The sequence below is a fragment of the Diorhabda sublineata genome, chromosome 8 (genome assembly GCF_026230105.1).
Source record: "Diorhabda sublineata isolate icDioSubl1.1 chromosome 8, icDioSubl1.1, whole genome shotgun sequence".
Lineage (NCBI taxonomy): Eukaryota > Metazoa > Arthropoda > Insecta > Coleoptera > Chrysomelidae > Diorhabda > Diorhabda sublineata.
In genome coordinates this window covers 9160784-9179364 of record NC_079481.1, presented here as the reverse complement: position 1 = coordinate 9179364, position 18581 = coordinate 9160784, and the positions used below count along the sequence as shown (strand labels likewise).

The window sequence follows — 18581 nt, the reverse complement described above, 5'->3', positions numbered from 1 at the left end:
GATTATTTGATTCTAATTGTTTTAAAAAAATTTAAATCGTTTCAAATTTTTTGTATAAGAATGGAAAAGACTTTTCGATATGTTCGGGGCCAAGGGAATAGAGGTTAGTTTGCAGTTGATACTTCTTAATATTTTAACTAATTTTTTAGCCAAAGTAACAACGAATAAAATGAAACGAATATAGCCGTGAAATATTTATATTTATGAAAATATCCTACAAAACCTCAAAACTCATCTACAAATGATATTTTTTTTACATTAAATAATGTGTCGGATATTGAAGATCTCAATTCGAAGAAGCGTGACGAGAGGCATTTTTGAAATTATAAAAAATAAAATGTAGTACGAACGAGATTTTCAAAATCCGTTTTTTTTTCTTTAAAATAACCACTCTATGTACACACGCCCGTTTAATTTTTTTCAAATTCGCGAGAATCGAACAGGGCGTATAACATAATGAATATTCAAAAAAAAATTATTATCTAGTATTTATTTTTTTTATGTAAAAGTGTATACACTACAATATTTGATAAAAGGCATTCAGTTATTTGTTGTCTCTCTATATATATAGTGTTTGTATATATATAAATATTTATAACAAAAACGGAGCTTTGCTATTTATTATTATTATTATTAATAAATCGAAATTACAAAATCGTTCTGCGTTTTATTTGTACCTTATACGATTTCATAAAATCAAATTTCAGTTAGCAACGTAGCTTCTTCCTACTATTACATACCATAATATTAAAAAATCCAATAAAACCTGCATAAAAATTATAATTAAAAAAAATCTATAAAATATGTAACTCATGGTATAATTAGCAACAACTGATATTAAAAATTGTTCAGCAACACTATTTAAATGACCAGTTACAATATTTTAACTAATCAGGATCAAAGGTATTTCGATTGGCGACGATGCTATAGCTAATTAACTACGTTTATTCAATTGATCAGTTAAGATATTATCATTATTTCATGGTATTTTAGCAAATCGGTAAAGAAGAACAAAGTTTTACTAATTAACCTATCAGCAACAACAATATTTTATCGATTTTATAACTAACTAATCAGTAGTAATAACAGACTGATTAGCTACGACCTTATAATCGTTTATCAGACGGTATTTTAACTAATCGGCAGGGATTTTCTAATTTTAATTTTAACTAATGAGCAAATAACAATATTTTAATTGATCAGTTAAGTTGTTGTAGTTACTCAACGGTATTTTAACTAATCAATAAATATTTTATTACTAAAACTGATAGGTTATACAATGTAGTAATAAATTAGCAACCGTATACCAAGTAAATGACTCTCAAAAATGATATAATTAATCATTGAACGGTATTCTAAGTAGCAGGGATTTTCTAACTAAATTACAAAATACAATATTTGAATTGATCAGCTAAGTTAACATAGTTGTGTAGATATTCTGATTACAGAGTTAGATATTTCATCAAGAAACGTTTAAATCACAAGTTCTAGTGGTTTTGTTTTAAATTTGGATCTGAGCTACGTTGGCTAACCATGTAAGTTTTGAAGTGGGCGAAATACGTAAAGAAAAAAAAAAGAAATGATAAACCAGTGCTATAAAATAAAAGAATGTATCAATATATATATTATATTATGTACAAGATTACAAATGCAACTTATCATGTATACTGGGTGTCCCAATATTTCGTTTCTCGAATAAATAGTTTTGAAGGTAGTGTAACATCTAATTGAGGAAATATTCGGAACCGGAACATTGAAAATTACAATGAGACATTCAGTATTATTATTTTTTTTTTGTTTAAGCCCAACTGAAATAGTGGAATGTACCTCTCATATATATATTTTTTTAGTTCATAAAAGAATGCCTAAGTTAGAAGGAATACATTAAAAGAAACAAATAAATTACTTAACTACCCTAGTAATGGTAATATATTAGGGGATGATAGAGAACAGTATCAAAAATTTCGTAAACGACTAAATGTATTATTAAAAAACAAAAATAATCAATGAATAAAAGTATTTCTTAATTCTTCTAGAAATAAAATTTATTTTCTTAAAAACGATGTGGGTTTTGTAGAAAAAAAAATCAAAAGGCTCTAATTCTTTTCGTAAAACCAAAAAAGATGTTAATATTCATATCGCTCTTTTATATCGAAAATGAGTTGAAAACAGAAAAAAAAATGCGAAAGAAAAAGTCATCACGACAATGTTAGGGTTAATTTTACATCAACCAATAAAATTATAGACTCTAACATTACTGGTAAGAGCTAGAAATTCGTTCAAAATGATTCAGGATTCTAACTGACCTGGAAAAGAGCGTTATATTTAAAAAAAAAAGACAAAAATGTGGAAGAAACACTCTCCCTATAATAGTTGGGTCAATTCTGCATCACTGAATAAAAATAGAGGCTCTAATTTTACTACTAGAAAACAAAATATACTGGTTGATGTCAAAATTACCAATATTTTTGATAAATAGACCAAAATGTGAGTAAGAACTAAACGGTCATTAAAAATGATACAGGATACTGGTTGATGTTAAAATTAACAATATATTCTAAAATAAAAAACCAAAATGTGAAAAACAACAGTCATTACGGCAATGCTTGAATTAATTTCGCATCACCCAATAAAAGTAGAGGCTCTAATTTTGTTTATATGAGCCCAAAATTCATTAAAGATGATTTCGGATACTGGTTCGTATTAAAATAAACATAAGATTTTGAAAAAACATGTGAAAGAAAAATTCGACATGACAAAGCTTTGACTCGTTTTGCATCACCCAACAAGAATATCGGCTCTAATATTGGTAGTAAGAGCCAAAAATGTGACAAAGATTATTCAAGGCTCTAATTGATGTGAAAATGGGCGAAATGTGTAAAACAGCCTCGAGCTCATTCCGCATCACCTGACAAGAATAGAGGCTCTAAAACATTGCTAGTTGAAGCTGTGAATTCGTTTAAAATGATCAAGACTCTAATTTCTGCGATATATTCAAAAGCAAAAAGACCAAAAAGTGAAAGGAAAACGGTAACCCAAGAGAATGGTTGGTAAAATTATGAAATCGCCTCTAAGTCACTCTTACCAAAAGAATAACAAAACAAAAATCGAATAATAAACATTTATGGTCCTTCGAGCCGGATAAAAAAATTTTATTTCCAGAAAAATCGACATTTCCAATTTGAGTATCAAATAAAAAAAAATCGTTACTGAGAACATTTCGTCTCGTTTTTTTCTCGCACAAACTATTTCCGATTTCGATTTTATATACGAGGGATAAACACGAATTAATTTTCCCTATTCTGTATAATAACACGAATTTGTTTAAATTCAACAGTTTTGATGTGAGAGAATGATGAAAAAAAATAATGTAAAATATATACCGAGCGTTTTACAAAAGTGATCACCAAAAGAAAAGAAAAAAAAACTAGAAATACGTTCACAGCCAGCTTTTTTTCATCGTATATCGATTATACAGAATATTTTCGAAAATTAGTTTGTGGAAAAACTTCGGGAACCGATTTCTATTAATTAAAACAACGGAAAATACAGGGGGGAAATTTAAATAATGAAACTTCTTACAAAATGTGTTTTCCTTTTAGATACTATACTTAAAAACGAAAAAGTAAAAAAAATTATAGGTAATTACGTATTTGTCACTTAGCTTGTACATCTTCTCTTAATTTCTTGCTCGCCGGTTGGACGGTGGTGGTGGTGTCTTCGTACGGCCGTTTCGTCGCCTCTCCGATACTGTCCGTCGAACCTAGAGAATCTTTGCTCAATTCTAATATCGAAAAAAAAATAAATAAATAAAATATTCAAAATAAATAAATAAAATATTCAAAATAAATAAATACAGTATGTTTATTATAATACCTTCTGATCCAGAAACGACACTGTCGTTTGTCTCTTCGTTCTGATCCAATGACGGCGGACTGTTATCCGTAAACGAGGTGGTGGTAGTGTCTTCGTCCAAGATAGTTTTTCCGTTCAAAGGACCTTGGTTGCTTTCGTCTGACGTCGCGGGATCTATCGAATCGCCGTTTTGATGTACTACTACAACCGGTTTCGGAACGGCGTTTCCGTTTTCCAAAGGACTACCGGCGAAAATACCTGAAAAAGCAAAATAAGGTTCCTGGAGGGTAATGAGAGGAAGAAAGAAAGAGTACTTACTAGATAGCAATTCTGGTTTGTGTTCGGAAACGACGTAATGCGTCCATAACGCCAATTCGACTTTGTGCGGTGACCAACGAACAGCATCAGGTCTTTCAGTTTCTTCGGCGGCTTTGTTCAACCTATCGGCGACTGATTTGATGTGATTGGCGAATTTCAGGTACTCCTTGGTCGTGTAATCTATACCTTCGATGTCTGGTATGGCCATTAAACATTCATCGGCCATAAAGGGGGCGCTTTCCGGACAAGCTGCTGCTAATAGTGCTAAAAAAAATAAAAAAACATTTATTTTAACATAAATATTTAACTCTCCATATATTAATATTTACCGGAAGCCATTGTTGTACCGACACCTTTTAAATTAGATAATGCAGACATTGCCAATTCTAGATTTGGTAATTTTCTAAAGGCTCTTTTCGTTTCCGCAGCTACAGCTCTGGGTGTATTCACTTTAACCAAATAAGACAACTGTGGAAAAAATTTTCCTCTCGTCTGTTTCCATTTCATGCATTGTACCAATTCCTCGTGGACGAGGTGAGCGTCTTTTCCACGACTTTTAATTTTTTTCGGTAGTTCATTTTGGTACCTATAATATAAAATTTAAAATTATTTATTTCGATAAAGCTTTTCATTCGAAAATATTGATTTTGGAAAAGAAAGATCAGAACAAAAAATGAAGCTCACAAAAAGCTACACAAAATGGATTATATACATTATTTACGTAATCCTATTGTTTTGGGTGTTACGACCCACGAAAAAAATACGTCAATTCGACTCCTGTATAAATATATGTATTCTCTACAATCAATATTTTCGGATATATTTAGTAAAATTGTTTCAAGTTTCAAGGGGGACGAACGGATATTTAATTTTTTTCTCCTACCTTCTATTCTTTTATTACAATCGATTCAATTACTTTCACTTATTTATCTATTGATACATTTTATCGAGAAATAAATATTCGGATATCGAATTTAATGTTACCAGTAAATTTCCGACAAAAACAATTTCAACTATCAATGATAATTTGATCAAATATTTCCTAAAAATACATGAAATAAAAAGGAGAACAAAAATTATATCTATGTTATTAAATTATAGAAAAATCTTTTTACTAGCACCCCTAAGCAACATAATATCTCGTAAAACATCCTATATAAACTATCTTTTATTAAAATTGAAAATATTTCAAGTTATTTGTTGTTTTTTGTGCAAACGCCCTTTTTCAATCACTCTGTATAATAAATATGTAAGTTGATATGATGGACGGTATAAACTGATTACTAGAAAAAAATTTGTACAATATAAAACAATTTTTAAATTTAAACGAAATAATTTTCATTATTATATACCTAAACGAATATATTTACTATAATTTTTTCGAGAAAAGTTTCCGAGCAATAAGATCTAGAAAAATTATCTTGTTAATAGAGTAATAATAAATTACTACCCTCTTTTATTATAATATGATAGATATATAAAAATATGTCGGAGCATATTGAGAACAATATGAAACATCGGAAATACCAATCTGGGTATTTTCCATTGGAGTGCAGCTTGTCATTTACATAATTATTTATGTTTGGAATGAAAAATGTATCAAATTCGTAATATAAAAACCGATAAGATTTAGTTCTTGCTCACGAGAGATATGATGAGAAAGTAAGTTGGTTTCAAAATATTAAAATCCACTTAATGATGTTAATAGAAATAATCCCCACTACTTCGTTCAAGATTCGGTCAAGATCAATCAATTTAAAGTATGAAAACGGCGCGATAAACAAAAAGTAAACAACTGCAAAGACAATCCAAACAAATATTGTAACGTTTTCAATGAAAAACCGGTGAAAATATGTCGAAAACTATGAAAAATAACCATCAACGTATAATGCTTTGTTTGATCAGACACCATTTTGAAAGTTTAGTTGTATTACATTGCATGTTTTGTTAGTATTTCGGTTATTTCAGATAGAAAAACTGTCAGATGTATATTCGAAAACGTCGATTATGTATGTTGAAAGGATTTAAAAGTATTATTTCCAAATTTAAAAGGGTTAAAAACGGATTTCAATTACTAAAAGGACGAGGCCATGACGCCGTCATAGCAACGCGAATATATTTCATACGAAAATGCAAGTATTTTATATATGTAAGAGCATGTTGCAGTTGTCATCGATTACCACGTGACAAGCGTGATTTTAATGACCGTCAGAGAAGATCTCGCGGGGGTGCTAAAGCTATTCATTCGACCTCGACTACTTAGACAGTGCACACATTAATAGGGTTCAATGACACAACAGTAAATTTACTAAAATCTACTTACCAATTGTCTAATTTGATCAGTTCCTCGGGTTTCTTAGCTTTCCTATCTGCTTTCAGTCGTAGAGCTTGCGGATATAATTTGAGAACCTGCTCAAAATGTTGACAGGTGCCGTGGGTAAAGAACGTAGCCGTATCTTTCGCAGAGGCCATACCTATCGCTATTCACTAACTGACACCACTAAGCTGGCGTGCTGTAAACTAGTTGCCGGGTTCGCCGTATGTTAGCTGAGCGGCAGCACTACTGTGTCCTCGATTGTCTGATGTTTCCCCAAGCCCGACCCAGCAAGACTGAATATACACAGTTGCCGCGTCTATTCGATATTTACCGAGCTCTTATTCTTTCAACGATTTACTGTAAAAAAAATTAATTCGTGTCACGTCACCGCGGACTCTTAATATCAATTCAAAACTAATAAAAATATATTAATGAACAACGAGTTATCGAGAAAAAAAAATTAAACTTCTACTTCAATAATAATTTTATATTCCAAATCAAATTTATTAAAGACGAACGAAAAATTCAGCGCCCTATTTATTATTTTAAAATTCCAATAAACTAAAAATAATTTTTATAATAAATTACGATATCATTTATGAATAACGTAATGTCGAGAACATATACAATGATATTTAATACAAACTTATTGATATTTCTTTAATAAATTTGGCAACTACGTTTACATTTCCCTGACGCGGTTGCCGGATGTTGCTTCTGTTATTACTGGAAATGAGAAACCAGTGAAAACATTTCAAAACGAGCAAAAATTCTGATAATAATAAAACCACCTGTAACTGTAGCATGAATTTATACGAACCATTCGAAAGCCATCAAACTAATGTTGATATACGTTCCAAGGAACTTGTACGTGTGTATTATACTTTCTATAACTAAAGAGTGCCGTTAATTTTAGATACCTAGTATTGTGTATATACTACTTCGAGGGTTGTCTTATTCATAACAATGAAATATTTGCAAAGTACGAGTCCATCCTAAGCCGTACCCATTTAGCAGGTACTTGTTCTTAGAAAAATATTCAACAAATAATATTTATTGACTATTCCATATATATATATATATATATATATATATATATATATATATATATATATATATATATATATATATATATTCAATTTAAATAGGATCTAATTATAAAGCTTTCGATATATATGTTATAAAATACATCAACCGCAAATGATATCCTCAAGTTTCTGAAAGGAAATCCACCGATATATGGAATGTCCTATATATATATATATATATATAGTAAAATTATATTTTTCTGAGTGCAATTATACTTAAAATTATTTTGATATCGTTACGACACTGTACGTAATACGAAAATACAAATTACGTCAACAGTGGTTAATTTATTTATATCATAAATAATTGAAAACATATTGAGTAAGATTTGAATACAGATATTTTACGCCCCTGTAAGAAAAAAAAATCATCGAGCGAGTTAGATAAGGGAACATTCTGTTTATTATAATACCGAACGCCCAGCCTAAATGTTACCCACCGAGCAGAGGAGAAAACGTTCAAAATCGACACAGAGTGTAATTTTGTTGATGACTTTGCCTTGCTAGCAGAGAAAACATCGAGAGTGCTGTTGTAGTGTTTCGTTACCATCATAAAAACCTTTCTCAGTAATCGCCGTTGCTGGTTCGCCTCTCGTAAAGATAGCACAGGAAATCGGTCGCGGCGTTGCCGAATCTTTCGACATTGTTACGTACATCGAGATATTTAAACAGGGAAGGTCAACTGGAGAACGTTTCAGCTTTTTACTGGCGTACGATACGAATTTATTTACGCTTTGGGGCTTCAGAAATCGATGGTAGTGGGTATATATGTTGAGGATTTTTGTAATACTTTGTACTGGTCGCCGTAGTTGTTGGCTAATTTGGACGCTTTCTTTTTTTTTACTTTGGTTACTGATTAGATTGTCGAAATGTAGAAATTCGTGATCGGACAGGTTAGGCTGCAGGGGGATTTCGGTATCTAGTAGTATAATTTAAATTTTAAATGCTTTTTCCCTGTTTATATAGAAATGATCGCCTACCACTGGCTACTGAAAGGACCCGCTATTACTTATCCATGACAGATTATGGTGTTCCTACTACTTTCAACTAGTAGAAGTTGGACGCGTTTCTTGGTAGTGATGACTATTTAAATAACTGAAAATATATTACAAAAGAACGGAAAGTAGTTTTGTCCTTTTTAATATATAGCGTCGAAAAACGTTGCTGTTTAATATATTCTTTCAAAATAATTTTTAAAAATATTCCAATTTGCCTCTAATACCTCATTCGCTTTCTCCTACGGACATTTTTCTTAATGTTTTAATTTAAATTGGTTGTGACACAGGTCGGGAGCTTTTTTTTGTCCCCATCTTATTTTGGGCTGTATTAACCTTGGTCGGGGTTGGGCTGCCTGCATCCTATTCCTTCAGTTAGTCAATAGAATAGAGAAAGAGCCACCATACCAGCAAAATTGATGACTAAATGAGTGCCGAAACTCTGTGTATCGTAGAGAGTTTTACGTGTACCAACAAATACGTACTAATAGAATCAACTAAAAGTTCATTTTTTATAAATTTATTATCAAATTAAGATTTATTGGGCAAATTAAAAAAAAAACAATTATAAGAATAAATCATTTTTAAATATGACACATATATTTGTCATATGTTTTAAAAACTAAAATTCTATAATGCACAGAGTTCTTTTTGAGGGTAGTCTGCCGGCTATGAGGGTCAGAACCGCGTTCGGTATTCGTATAAGGAGGGTGAAATTGAATCGATCGACAAACGGTTTATAAAAATGTCTCGTCGCTTAAGTGAATAAAATATTTTTTTTTCCATATTCTAATTTACCAAACGAATTTTTTTTAATAGTTGAACGACGACGGAAATTTATCACTCTAAATACTGAAATGTTTTATAAGGAAAATATCACGGAATGGAAATAACCTCAAAATATGTTGGAACAGACACAAATTTTGTGTTCGGCAGTATATTTATATAACAGCACCTAAAATTGCTTTCATAATATATAATTCAAGTCATTTTCTATTTCTAAATGCAAAATAACTGCCATACATCGTAAAAATTGTAGATGATATTGACGTTTTGTTTTACATTTTTATTGGTTTACCCTCGTATAATTTTATCTATAAGTAAGGCCTGAAATATTCTGATCAATATGATTCGTGAATCATTGAAGAAAATAAACGCCGTCGGAGGTTGTGCCTGCGACGACGACGACGACCGCCTACATTTTGCGTTATATCTTTTCACTTTTACAGTAAGGCTCGATTGGTCACCATATCAAATGCGATGATGCTGTTCTTTTTCCTGGTACATTACTCAACGTTACATTCGAAAAACTTGATACACGACGTTTCTCTGCTTTCTATTGTATCACCTAACATAGGCGCGGAGATGGGAACGACATTTTTGTAATTGTACTTATTTTTTATGTATACCTTAGTTTTTAATATTATAGTGAACCAAGTCACGTAACATAATAAATTAAAAAATATATGTTTACATATAAAAATGGTTATATATCGAGATTAACACGAATAAGTTACAAAATAACAATATTACTAGAAGAACGTTCCAAAATAGCTACGATTACTTTCCACCTCTCTCCAATCTCGCAGTCTGTCGTAACCTTTCCAGTAGGCGTGGTTTGTTCGTGACGTCAGAACGTTACTATGCAATATTGCAATTTGTTTTCTATGGTTTGTCCCCTTCGTATTTGTGGACTTTGAAATCGTTTTATACCTACTACGGTTAATATTTTCAAGTTTTAGAACAGCAAGATACTTATTTTTGGGTTTCGTTCGTATCTAGGCTCCAGTATCTCTACGCTTTTTGTTTTTTATAATTCTCCAAATTAAACAGAGACGTAACTAGCTCGGTTTTTATTAATTATAATTTTTTTTCAAATAATTCGAAAAGTAAATAGTTTATCAATGCACAAGCATTAAAGGAATCGTTTTAATTTTGAAAAAAAAAAAACGTTTTACTGTCCTCTAGCTTACATCTATTTCAACAGTTAATAATAAAAGAGCTTTCTCGTCCCACTTACAGCGATTGTATTGCGGAATTAAAATGCCGCTTGTGTTTTGTTTCGGTCTGCGGGAGAAGTATACAAGGGCATCCGCGATGTGATACCGTTATAGAAGGTAAATGTACAAAGCGCAGTGACGGAGAAAACTAGAAAAAATACAATCAACAAGTAACATCAAATAAAAACAATAAATTTAGTTTTTCTGTTGAAATAATTTTCCGAAATAATATTAAATAACTTTGTTGACATTCACAATTAGTATTAGTTTACGGGATATTATGTGCGCATATGTATTCAAGGTAAACCGGACATAATGAATAAACTGACGTCTTAAGAAAAACAGAAAATTCATCACGCTATACAGGTGGCTAACGGCAAAACAGATAAAAAAACGTCATTTTAAATAATATTCAACCACTTCTTATGTCTTACGTAATAGTTACGCCTCTGATTATTAACTAGATCACTTCTAGAAGAAGTGCCTTTGATTGTGATTATAAACAGCTTCCCAATAAATCTGAACAGCGACATCGGCACGCAATAGATGCAATTTATCGCTGTTTTATGTATATATATTACGTCAGTGGCGGCGTTTTATTTATTCATTTAGTAAAAATCAATTTAATTACGCTTTCAATAATAATATTTAAAAATGAATTGAATTTTCCATCATTTCCCCCTCTCTCGAATTACTCCCATACCCTTGGAACAATAGAGATAATTATAACCACGAAAATTTGACAGATATTGTTAGTATAAGTCGGCCATGATAAAACGACTCCATTGTTGAAAAGAAAATGCGTTGTTTTAATTTTGAAAATCGGACGTTAAAATATGAAATATTCGTAAGTGTATAATGTATAGTGAACATTAAAAAGTGCTTTCGTAATATAATGAAGTATTTACTTAATAATGAGTTTCGGTGTATAGTAAATTTACTTTGAGAATGCAGTACCTAACCGGCGTTTAGCACTAACCCTTCTTACAAGGTAATATTATATAAATACTTTTATAATATTAAACATAACATATTGCATAATTTTTTAAATTAAATTGCACAATATTTCATTGGATTTACAAGTCTCGATAAGAAAATAGCAAGAAATTGTAAAATTTTATTTTTGATAAATTAGATTATGGGTTATATCTGTTTCAATGGTGGAAATTATAAAATTACTGAGGTTACGTACAACGGAATGAAAATAATTTATAAATTGTAGTAATTTCGTATTTTATACAAATTAAACGGCAATTTTAAAATATAGTAGACTAGCGAGAATATTAAATGTTCAAATTTGATTTCGAATTTTATATCTAAAATAATTGAGATATACAATAAAAAATTAAAAAAAGAGAGCAAAAAGGACAGTAATCCTTTGAATCAAATGTAACAATTTGAATTAAAATACGTGCGAGTATGTAGGCGAATAAAAAATATTTTAAAACAAAGTTATTTACCCCAGCAATGAATCTTAAATACCTACCTACACTTGTACTCTATTTTTATTTGCCTACATCTCAACAAACGATGGTCCTGCGCATAACAAATGAAGACACGTGTGAGAGATAACCACGAACAATTGCATGTGGGTACTTACCAATGCAACTAGATGATGTTGACAACTGTATTTGGTCGATTTCGATCTTGAAGCCACAGTAACTGCGATTCTTTTGTAGAAAACAGTTCGACCACGGCACACTTGCGGTGTGTAGATGCTCTGCGCTATCGACAGCGTTGCCGTACCGTAACTTTTTCCTATCTGTTGTCATAAATACGATAATCGGAATTTTATTTTTATGAAACATGAGCGTCCCATAAGGATTACAAATTTGTATAATCGATATTTCTGTACCTTGGAACAAAAAGGGCCAATGTCCAAAATTTTAAAATTTGAGTTAAATGCATAATTGAATTCAGGATGCGACATATAGTAATTGTTAAAAGGACCAAAGTCCTCTTATTATTAGATCATTGAAACTCAAATATTTTGTCACGGCCAAAGTTATTTACTGGATATGCAAAAATGGCCAATTCCTCAAATTTAAATTGGGTTTCCTGTCATTTGACGAAAATAGACATTGGCCCTTTTTGTTTCAAGGTACAGATTTATATCTTGTTAAATTTGTCATTTCAGTAGATCACCGTTTTTCATCATGATTTAATAATTTAATTTTTCTCTATCAACCTATTATATTTAGCGTCTTTTGTGTAATAAATTTAAAATTTACTATAAATCGATGAAACGTTTCGTGTTTAACAGAAAATAATATTACTAGGTATATTATTTTTGTTATTATTATTACGATTTAAAATATATATATATATATATATATATATATATATATATATATAATATATATATATATATATATATATATATATATATATATTTATATATATATATATATATATTTATATATATATATATGTATATATGGGAACGTTTTCAATGTACTACATTGTTTATCTCGTACGTTTATTTACCGATTAGTTAACTTGGCAACGTTGTCAGACAATGAATGCTGACGCCACACGTACCCGCTGTTGGGCTGTTTTGTTGGCCCCTCGTAATTCGTATCGCAGCTTGCTTTGCTTCGCTAAAACGGATAAAATTAGTCGGTGTTATCGACGTCGGAATGGCCTTGTACATACTACATACCATCGACATCTAGCGAAAAAACGTTGAATCGTATATAAAAAATAACATGTCGTATTTACCAGATATATCGAAAATATTTATTCGATGTGATAAATTTGTTAATTAGGTAATCGTAATGGTTGTTGGATATTATTTTTTTTCTTTTGATAATTTAACCATAACGGAATAAAGTTTAGGATATACCTATATTATACGAGATGAATAATAATAAAAATTTTGTTTTATTTGGGATTATTTTCTTAATTGAAGGTAAAATAAAAGAAATATTGGAAGAAAATATCTTTTTAATCTAAAAATTTGAGCTTAATTATAATAAATTTTTAAACATAATAAAATCATTCGACTTCCATGTTTTCCCTTGGGCCTCGATCGTCAGTTTTGAGATTGGGGTATAATTTCCAGATCAAACTGTCGCCTTGTCTCCCCGTGAATTCTGGTCTCGTTTTTACTTTTTCTTGTGCCATAAATATATCGAGTAAACTTTTCTGATTATTATAAATCCCACTGTTTTTGTTTGATGTTGTGTTCTTCGAAACCGGAGGAGCTATACTCGTCAGAGGTGGTGGAGACATGGGAGAATCGGTAGTGGCTCTAATAACTGACGCTCTTTGTATATCAGAGTCCGGTTTTCCGGGACCTTTAAAAAATTGTTATTTAGTGATAAACATTTTTTGGTAGAATTTATAAAATTAGTTGTCTCTTGTAATAATTTTCATCAGTCGTTTTTTTCTTGTGGTAATTTGCATTTTGTTGTTGGTTTAGCAAAAATTTGTCTTTCGATATAAATATTTGTGAACCTGGATGAGAATTTCTATTAAGGATTCATGTTTGTTGTTCTCTGGTAAGACTTTACAAAATATTTTGTTTTTCAGTGAGAATTTGGGAAATTTATTTATTTTTCTTAAGGATGTATCTACACTGTAAATTTTTTTTGTAAAATTACCGTTATTTTGCTAAACATATGATGGCTAAAATTACTAATCAGGGTATACGAATTGAAATTATAAAGCAATTGAGAAAATTTACTAATATGAGGTGTGATTTCACAATCTTTGAGTATAAATCTTATTGAAAAGTAAAAACAGTTTATTACAATTACTATCCGTGTAAGATTTAAGTCTTTAAATATTTTGGAAAATTTAGTTTAGTTTAATTTACAATAGGAGGAAGATTTTTAATAAAATTCAATTAAATTTTCAATTCAATTAAAACACAACTTAACTATCTAAAACATAATAGATTGTCATTGTAAATTATTAAGAATATTTTGTTTGTCAGTTAATTGATTGATATATAGATTTCCCTTAAGGATAGTGAAATTTGTTCTTTTTGCATAGAAATCAAACAACTTTTGAGGTTTTCATGTAAAAATCTATAGAATTTCTTGATTCTTGTAAGAATTTGTTTTATTTTTTGTGTTAATTTTCATCATTTGTTTCTTATCACAGTAATTTTGTATTTGTATCATTGGATTTTTGTTAAAATTTGACAAATTTCTTGTTTCTTGGTATGGATTTGTATTGTGGTATTGTTTTTCTAAAACAATTCACTAAATGTGTTGATTTTGTTTAAGAATTAACAGAATTTATTTTTCATTCATAAACATTCATAAAATTTCTTCTAATCTATAGAAAATATACAGAAATTGTTGTTATATTTTGGTAATCCACAAGATTTCTGGTTTTCTAGTATATATTTAATAAATTTGTTGTTTTTGACATGTATGAATTTGTAAGGTTTTTGTTTTTACAACATTTGTTGTTTTCATATCAGAATTTACGAAATTTCTTGTTTTCTTGCAAAGATCCAAAAAGGTTTATTGTATTTTGTATTAATTTTTTTGGTTCTTATCACATTAATTCTCATCTGTTATCAGTTTTTAGGAAAACTTCCATAAATTTGTTATTTTTTTGTAAGAATTTGAAAAATTTGTTGATGTTATTTTTTCATGTACAATTTTATGCAAGAATTCATATTGTTTGTATTTTTTTAATAAAATTTACGAAATTTGATGTTTTCTACTGATAATTAACGTCTCGCAGTTTTTTGTTGGAATTTGCAGCAAAGTTTGCTTTTTTCCATAAATGAAATCCTTCTGAAGCTCACCGATATTATCCAATTGATGTAACGCTTCATCCAATTCCACTTTATCAGAAATTTTATCTTCATCAAAATTAAATTTATGGCATTCCAACAGACACGTATAAACGCTCCTGTGATTATCCGAATGCAAATTATTCTTCACCAATGTTTCAAGTTCGTTCCACATAGCTTTGTATTGTTCCTCTCTTTTTTGACTCTTCATTCTTTGACCAGAATTGAGCGGATGGAGGGGCTCCATCTTAGATTCCAAAGAAATTAAATTATAGATGACCTTTTTACATTGGAATACCTCTTCATCGGTTATTTTATCTTTGGTTATTAGAGTCGGTAGCGGATCGAAATACTAAAATTATTATTATTCGATATATTCAAATGTACAATCATTTCTTGATATACTAACGTTTTTCAAATTGAATATAAATGTGGAACTGATCGTCATGGGCCAGTAGTTTGTCATTCTGTTTAATCTAGTTTTCATTTTTTGTATCGGTTGTTCAGTTTCCTCGTTATTCTTCACTTTTATAGGTAGTAAAGTATTTTGTTTAATCAACAATCCGAAATCTGTTATGCGATAATCCGTTACTCTTCCACCACAACCTTCCGATATTGAAGGAGGATCTTCCAAAACTGATCTGAAATTAAATAGTTTTGTAAAAATTTTTTTTTGGACAATCTGATACCTTTACCTAGCGGTACACAAGGTGTGAATAAATATTTCTCCACCATGGGCAGCTAGTAAATGACTTGTTATCTTTCCTCCGGCTTTCCTTGGCATTTCCAACATCACCGATCGACCATTAAGTAGAAAATTAATCAGACATAATGAGGGACGTGAATTTACATCGACTGGAGTGATTCGATGCATTGAAGTACAATTTTGTAATTCTGATCCAGTCATTCCTCTCGGGGTACACCATTTTAGAGTCGTCTGAAAATTACACAAACATTCATTTATAATTTTTACCAAAAGATTCTCCCCTAATCTCGCAAAATGTATAGATGTAAAACTTTCCGGTTTTCCAGGTAGTTATTTATAATTTGTTGTAGCTGTTGAAATATTCAATTTAACCTGGGTATATATTAAAAGTATTAATAATGCTAGTAAACAACAAACTTACAGTTTCATACTCCATGCCATCCTTGACAGTTCTTATGGCAGCCGAATCTGAGGCGTTTCCTTTTAAAATGGCCGTGTGGGCAGAGCTGGCGTGAAAAATTTCAACATCATAATTAGCAGACGAGGAAGCATTCTGCTCCTCTTTCATGGGTATACCGGTAACTGTAGTACTGGCTAAATCATAATGTTCCAAAATGAGGGAAGATAATTTGTTGGGTATTTGTGGAGCTTTAATCGAATGTACTTCAGTTGTTAATATTTGTGAGAGATTCTTAGCGGGATGATTATTAACCTGTGATTCAATATTTATAGGAAAAGTATTAATAATCACCAAATGGCAATGATGGATTGGTAATAACTTGTCTGAAGTAGCGGATAGTTTATTTTGTTGATTTAATACTGTCAAGAAAATATCTTCTAAACGTTTCATACTTTCATTGTCTCTAGCTGATGTGATACATATTACTCTAGTATTGTTTAAAATTTTCATATTGTCTCCAGCTGTTTTCATTTTTTCTAATTGTAGATCTGTCGGTTCGCTTAATGCTTCTATAGCAGCACGTAATCCGTGTAATACTGTATGATCTAGCGGAGTACTTACCGCTCTAATTGGAGGCGGAGGAGGTGGAACGCCTATTAGAGACATACCATTCATAATCTAGAAATGATTCTTCAATTGATTAAACTTATTTGGTTAGTTGGTACTATTTATATATACTTACATGTGTTAAATTTTGTTGAGCAGCACTCCATGTATTCAAAATGTGAGCTACTGTATCACTCGCTATAAACCTTACCTAAAATTACAATTTGAATCATATAATTAAACTATTATTTCTATTCATACCAGTTTTCCTTGTGGAAATAGATCCCATACTATCCTACAATATTCTATAGCAGATTCGACGCTAGAAGTCCAAAGAGATTTTGAAATTGGATTCATGGGGATGAAACCCGGCGTACGACTTTTTAAAAACTCGAATTCAATTGGGTTTTCGCAAGATATTCCAAAATATGGTGTGTGATCCAATACAAAAGTTGTTTTGTGATTTGCCGGGTATAATTTATTTGCTAATGGGAACGACATTTTAATTCTTATAATATAGTATCATAAATAAATAAATTAAAAGTCAAAATAAACCTAATTTTGAATGTCAAATTCTTCTAGGTGAATATTGACGTTTTTTTAACAAGTTACTTAATAACTTTAAAATTTGTCAATGGTATTCGTCACTATTCATTTTTCGATGGTTCGGTGCGTTTCTGGTGTAGTTTCATGTCAACGGCCAAGTTTTGACCATAGAGGAAAATTGTATTGATTATATAAATTCGAAAAAAATCAAGTAATACGTCTTTTTAGAATAGATAATTTTCTAGATATCTCTCTTCTAACGGTCTAGCACTTTCGGGTGCTATTTCAAAGTATCGGTATCATTATTAATAATGGAATCAGTGTTACTTCATCATCGCAGAAGAGTCTACACTACACGTATCACACAAAAAAACAGATCTGGTATTGAAACTGTCAATTGTTGTGTCAAATATGGTTTAATCAAACTTTATATCAAAGATTATATGCATGTTTTATATTGCTAATATTTAAGCTAGAGGTATTTCTACCCTAATTGCTACAAAGTAATTATGTATTAATAAAAATCCTCTATTTTCTATAGAAACTATTACAACTATCTATTTGTATTTTGTGAGAAAATCTATCGAAGAAATCATTATGGTTCATTCAAAAGGTAATGGATTTGCTTTTTCGATGTTCTAAAAACCGAATGTTTCAATAAATTATAAACATGACAACAGGAATAGTTTAGTGATATTTATAGGTACAAATTTCAATACAAACTTGAACACATGAATTTATTTGTAGGCAAATTGGACGTCCCTAGCAGTCGGTCTTTATATGAACCGACAAAGTTGTTGGTAGAAGAAATATGGTGTATATATCCAGGTAATAACCTCGTTATTATTTATATAACTCTTATTTCCATATTATATTTACAAATTAACTTTTTGCTTTTTCATTAAAATTATCTCTGCTTCTAATTTTAGGTTTTACATTATTTAGTCTTCAGACTAGTTTCAATTCATTTTGTTTATTAGATGTCTTTAATTCA

The 18581-nt window shown here is 30.4% G+C and overlaps 2 protein-coding genes across 5 annotated transcripts; both read right to left on the bottom strand.

The window, feature by feature from the left end:
* Nucleotides 1–183: 183 nt before the first annotated feature.
* On the bottom strand, nt 184–12309 carry LOC130448143 (uncharacterized). Of its 2 annotated transcripts, none has more exons than XM_056785378.1 (6): nt 12174–12309; nt 6497–6847; nt 4503–4759; nt 4174–4437; nt 3877–4113; nt 184–3784 (listed from the first exon to the last, which is right to left on the bottom strand). In XM_056785378.1, exons 2-6 carry the CDS (start codon nt 6643–6645, stop codon nt 3657–3659), a joined length of 1035 nt encoding a protein of 344 aa, XP_056641356.1. In that variant the 5' UTR covers nt 6646–6847; nt 12174–12309; the 3' UTR covers nt 184–3656. The 2 variants fall into 2 exon arrangements, with proteins under 2 accessions (XP_056641356.1, XP_056641357.1); XM_056785379.1 differs by having other exon boundaries at nt 184–3763.
* Nucleotides 12310–13501: 1192 nt separating this feature from the next.
* Nucleotides 13502–17629, bottom strand: LOC130447345 (integrator complex subunit 13). Of its 3 annotated transcripts, XM_056784116.1 has the most exons (8): nt 17303–17582; nt 17178–17252; nt 17057–17113; nt 16457–16747; nt 16025–16266; nt 15739–15970; nt 15342–15681; nt 13502–13872 (listed from the first exon to the last, which is right to left on the bottom strand). In XM_056784116.1, exons 1-8 carry the CDS (start codon nt 17540–17542, stop codon nt 13571–13573), a joined length of 1779 nt encoding a protein of 592 aa, XP_056640094.1. In that variant the 5' UTR covers nt 17543–17582; the 3' UTR covers nt 13502–13570. The 3 variants fall into 3 exon arrangements, with proteins under 3 accessions (XP_056640094.1, XP_056640093.1, XP_056640095.1); XM_056784115.1 differs by having other exon boundaries at nt 16457–17113; nt 17303–17629; XM_056784117.1 differs by lacking the exon at nt 16457–16747 and having other exon boundaries at nt 16787–17113.
* Nucleotides 17630–18581: the final 952 nt, after the last annotated feature.

Coding starts and splice junctions, on each gene's coding strand:
- LOC130448143 (XM_056785378.1), bottom strand. CDS start 6,645: ATGGCCTCTGCGAAAGATACGGCTACGTTCTTTACCCACGGCACCTGT. Junction 4,760..6,496: donor CTGATCAAATTAGACAATTG/GTAAGTAGATTT, acceptor TTTATATTATAG/GTACCAAAATGAACTACCGA. Junction 4,438..4,502: donor CGGTACAACAATGGCTTCCG/GTAAATATTAAT, acceptor TATTTTTTTTAG/CACTATTAGCAGCAGCTTGT.
- LOC130447345 (XM_056784115.1), bottom strand. CDS start 17,542: ATGTCGTTCCCATTAGCAAATAAATTATACCCGGCAAATCACAAAACA. Junction 17,253..17,302: donor TATTTCCACAAGGAAAACTG/GTATGAATAGAA, acceptor TTGTAATTTTAG/GTAAGGTTTATAGCGAGTGA. Junction 13,873..15,341: donor ACATCAATTGGATAATATCG/GTGAGCTTCAGA, acceptor AATTTTTTAAAG/GTCCCGGAAAACCGGACTCT.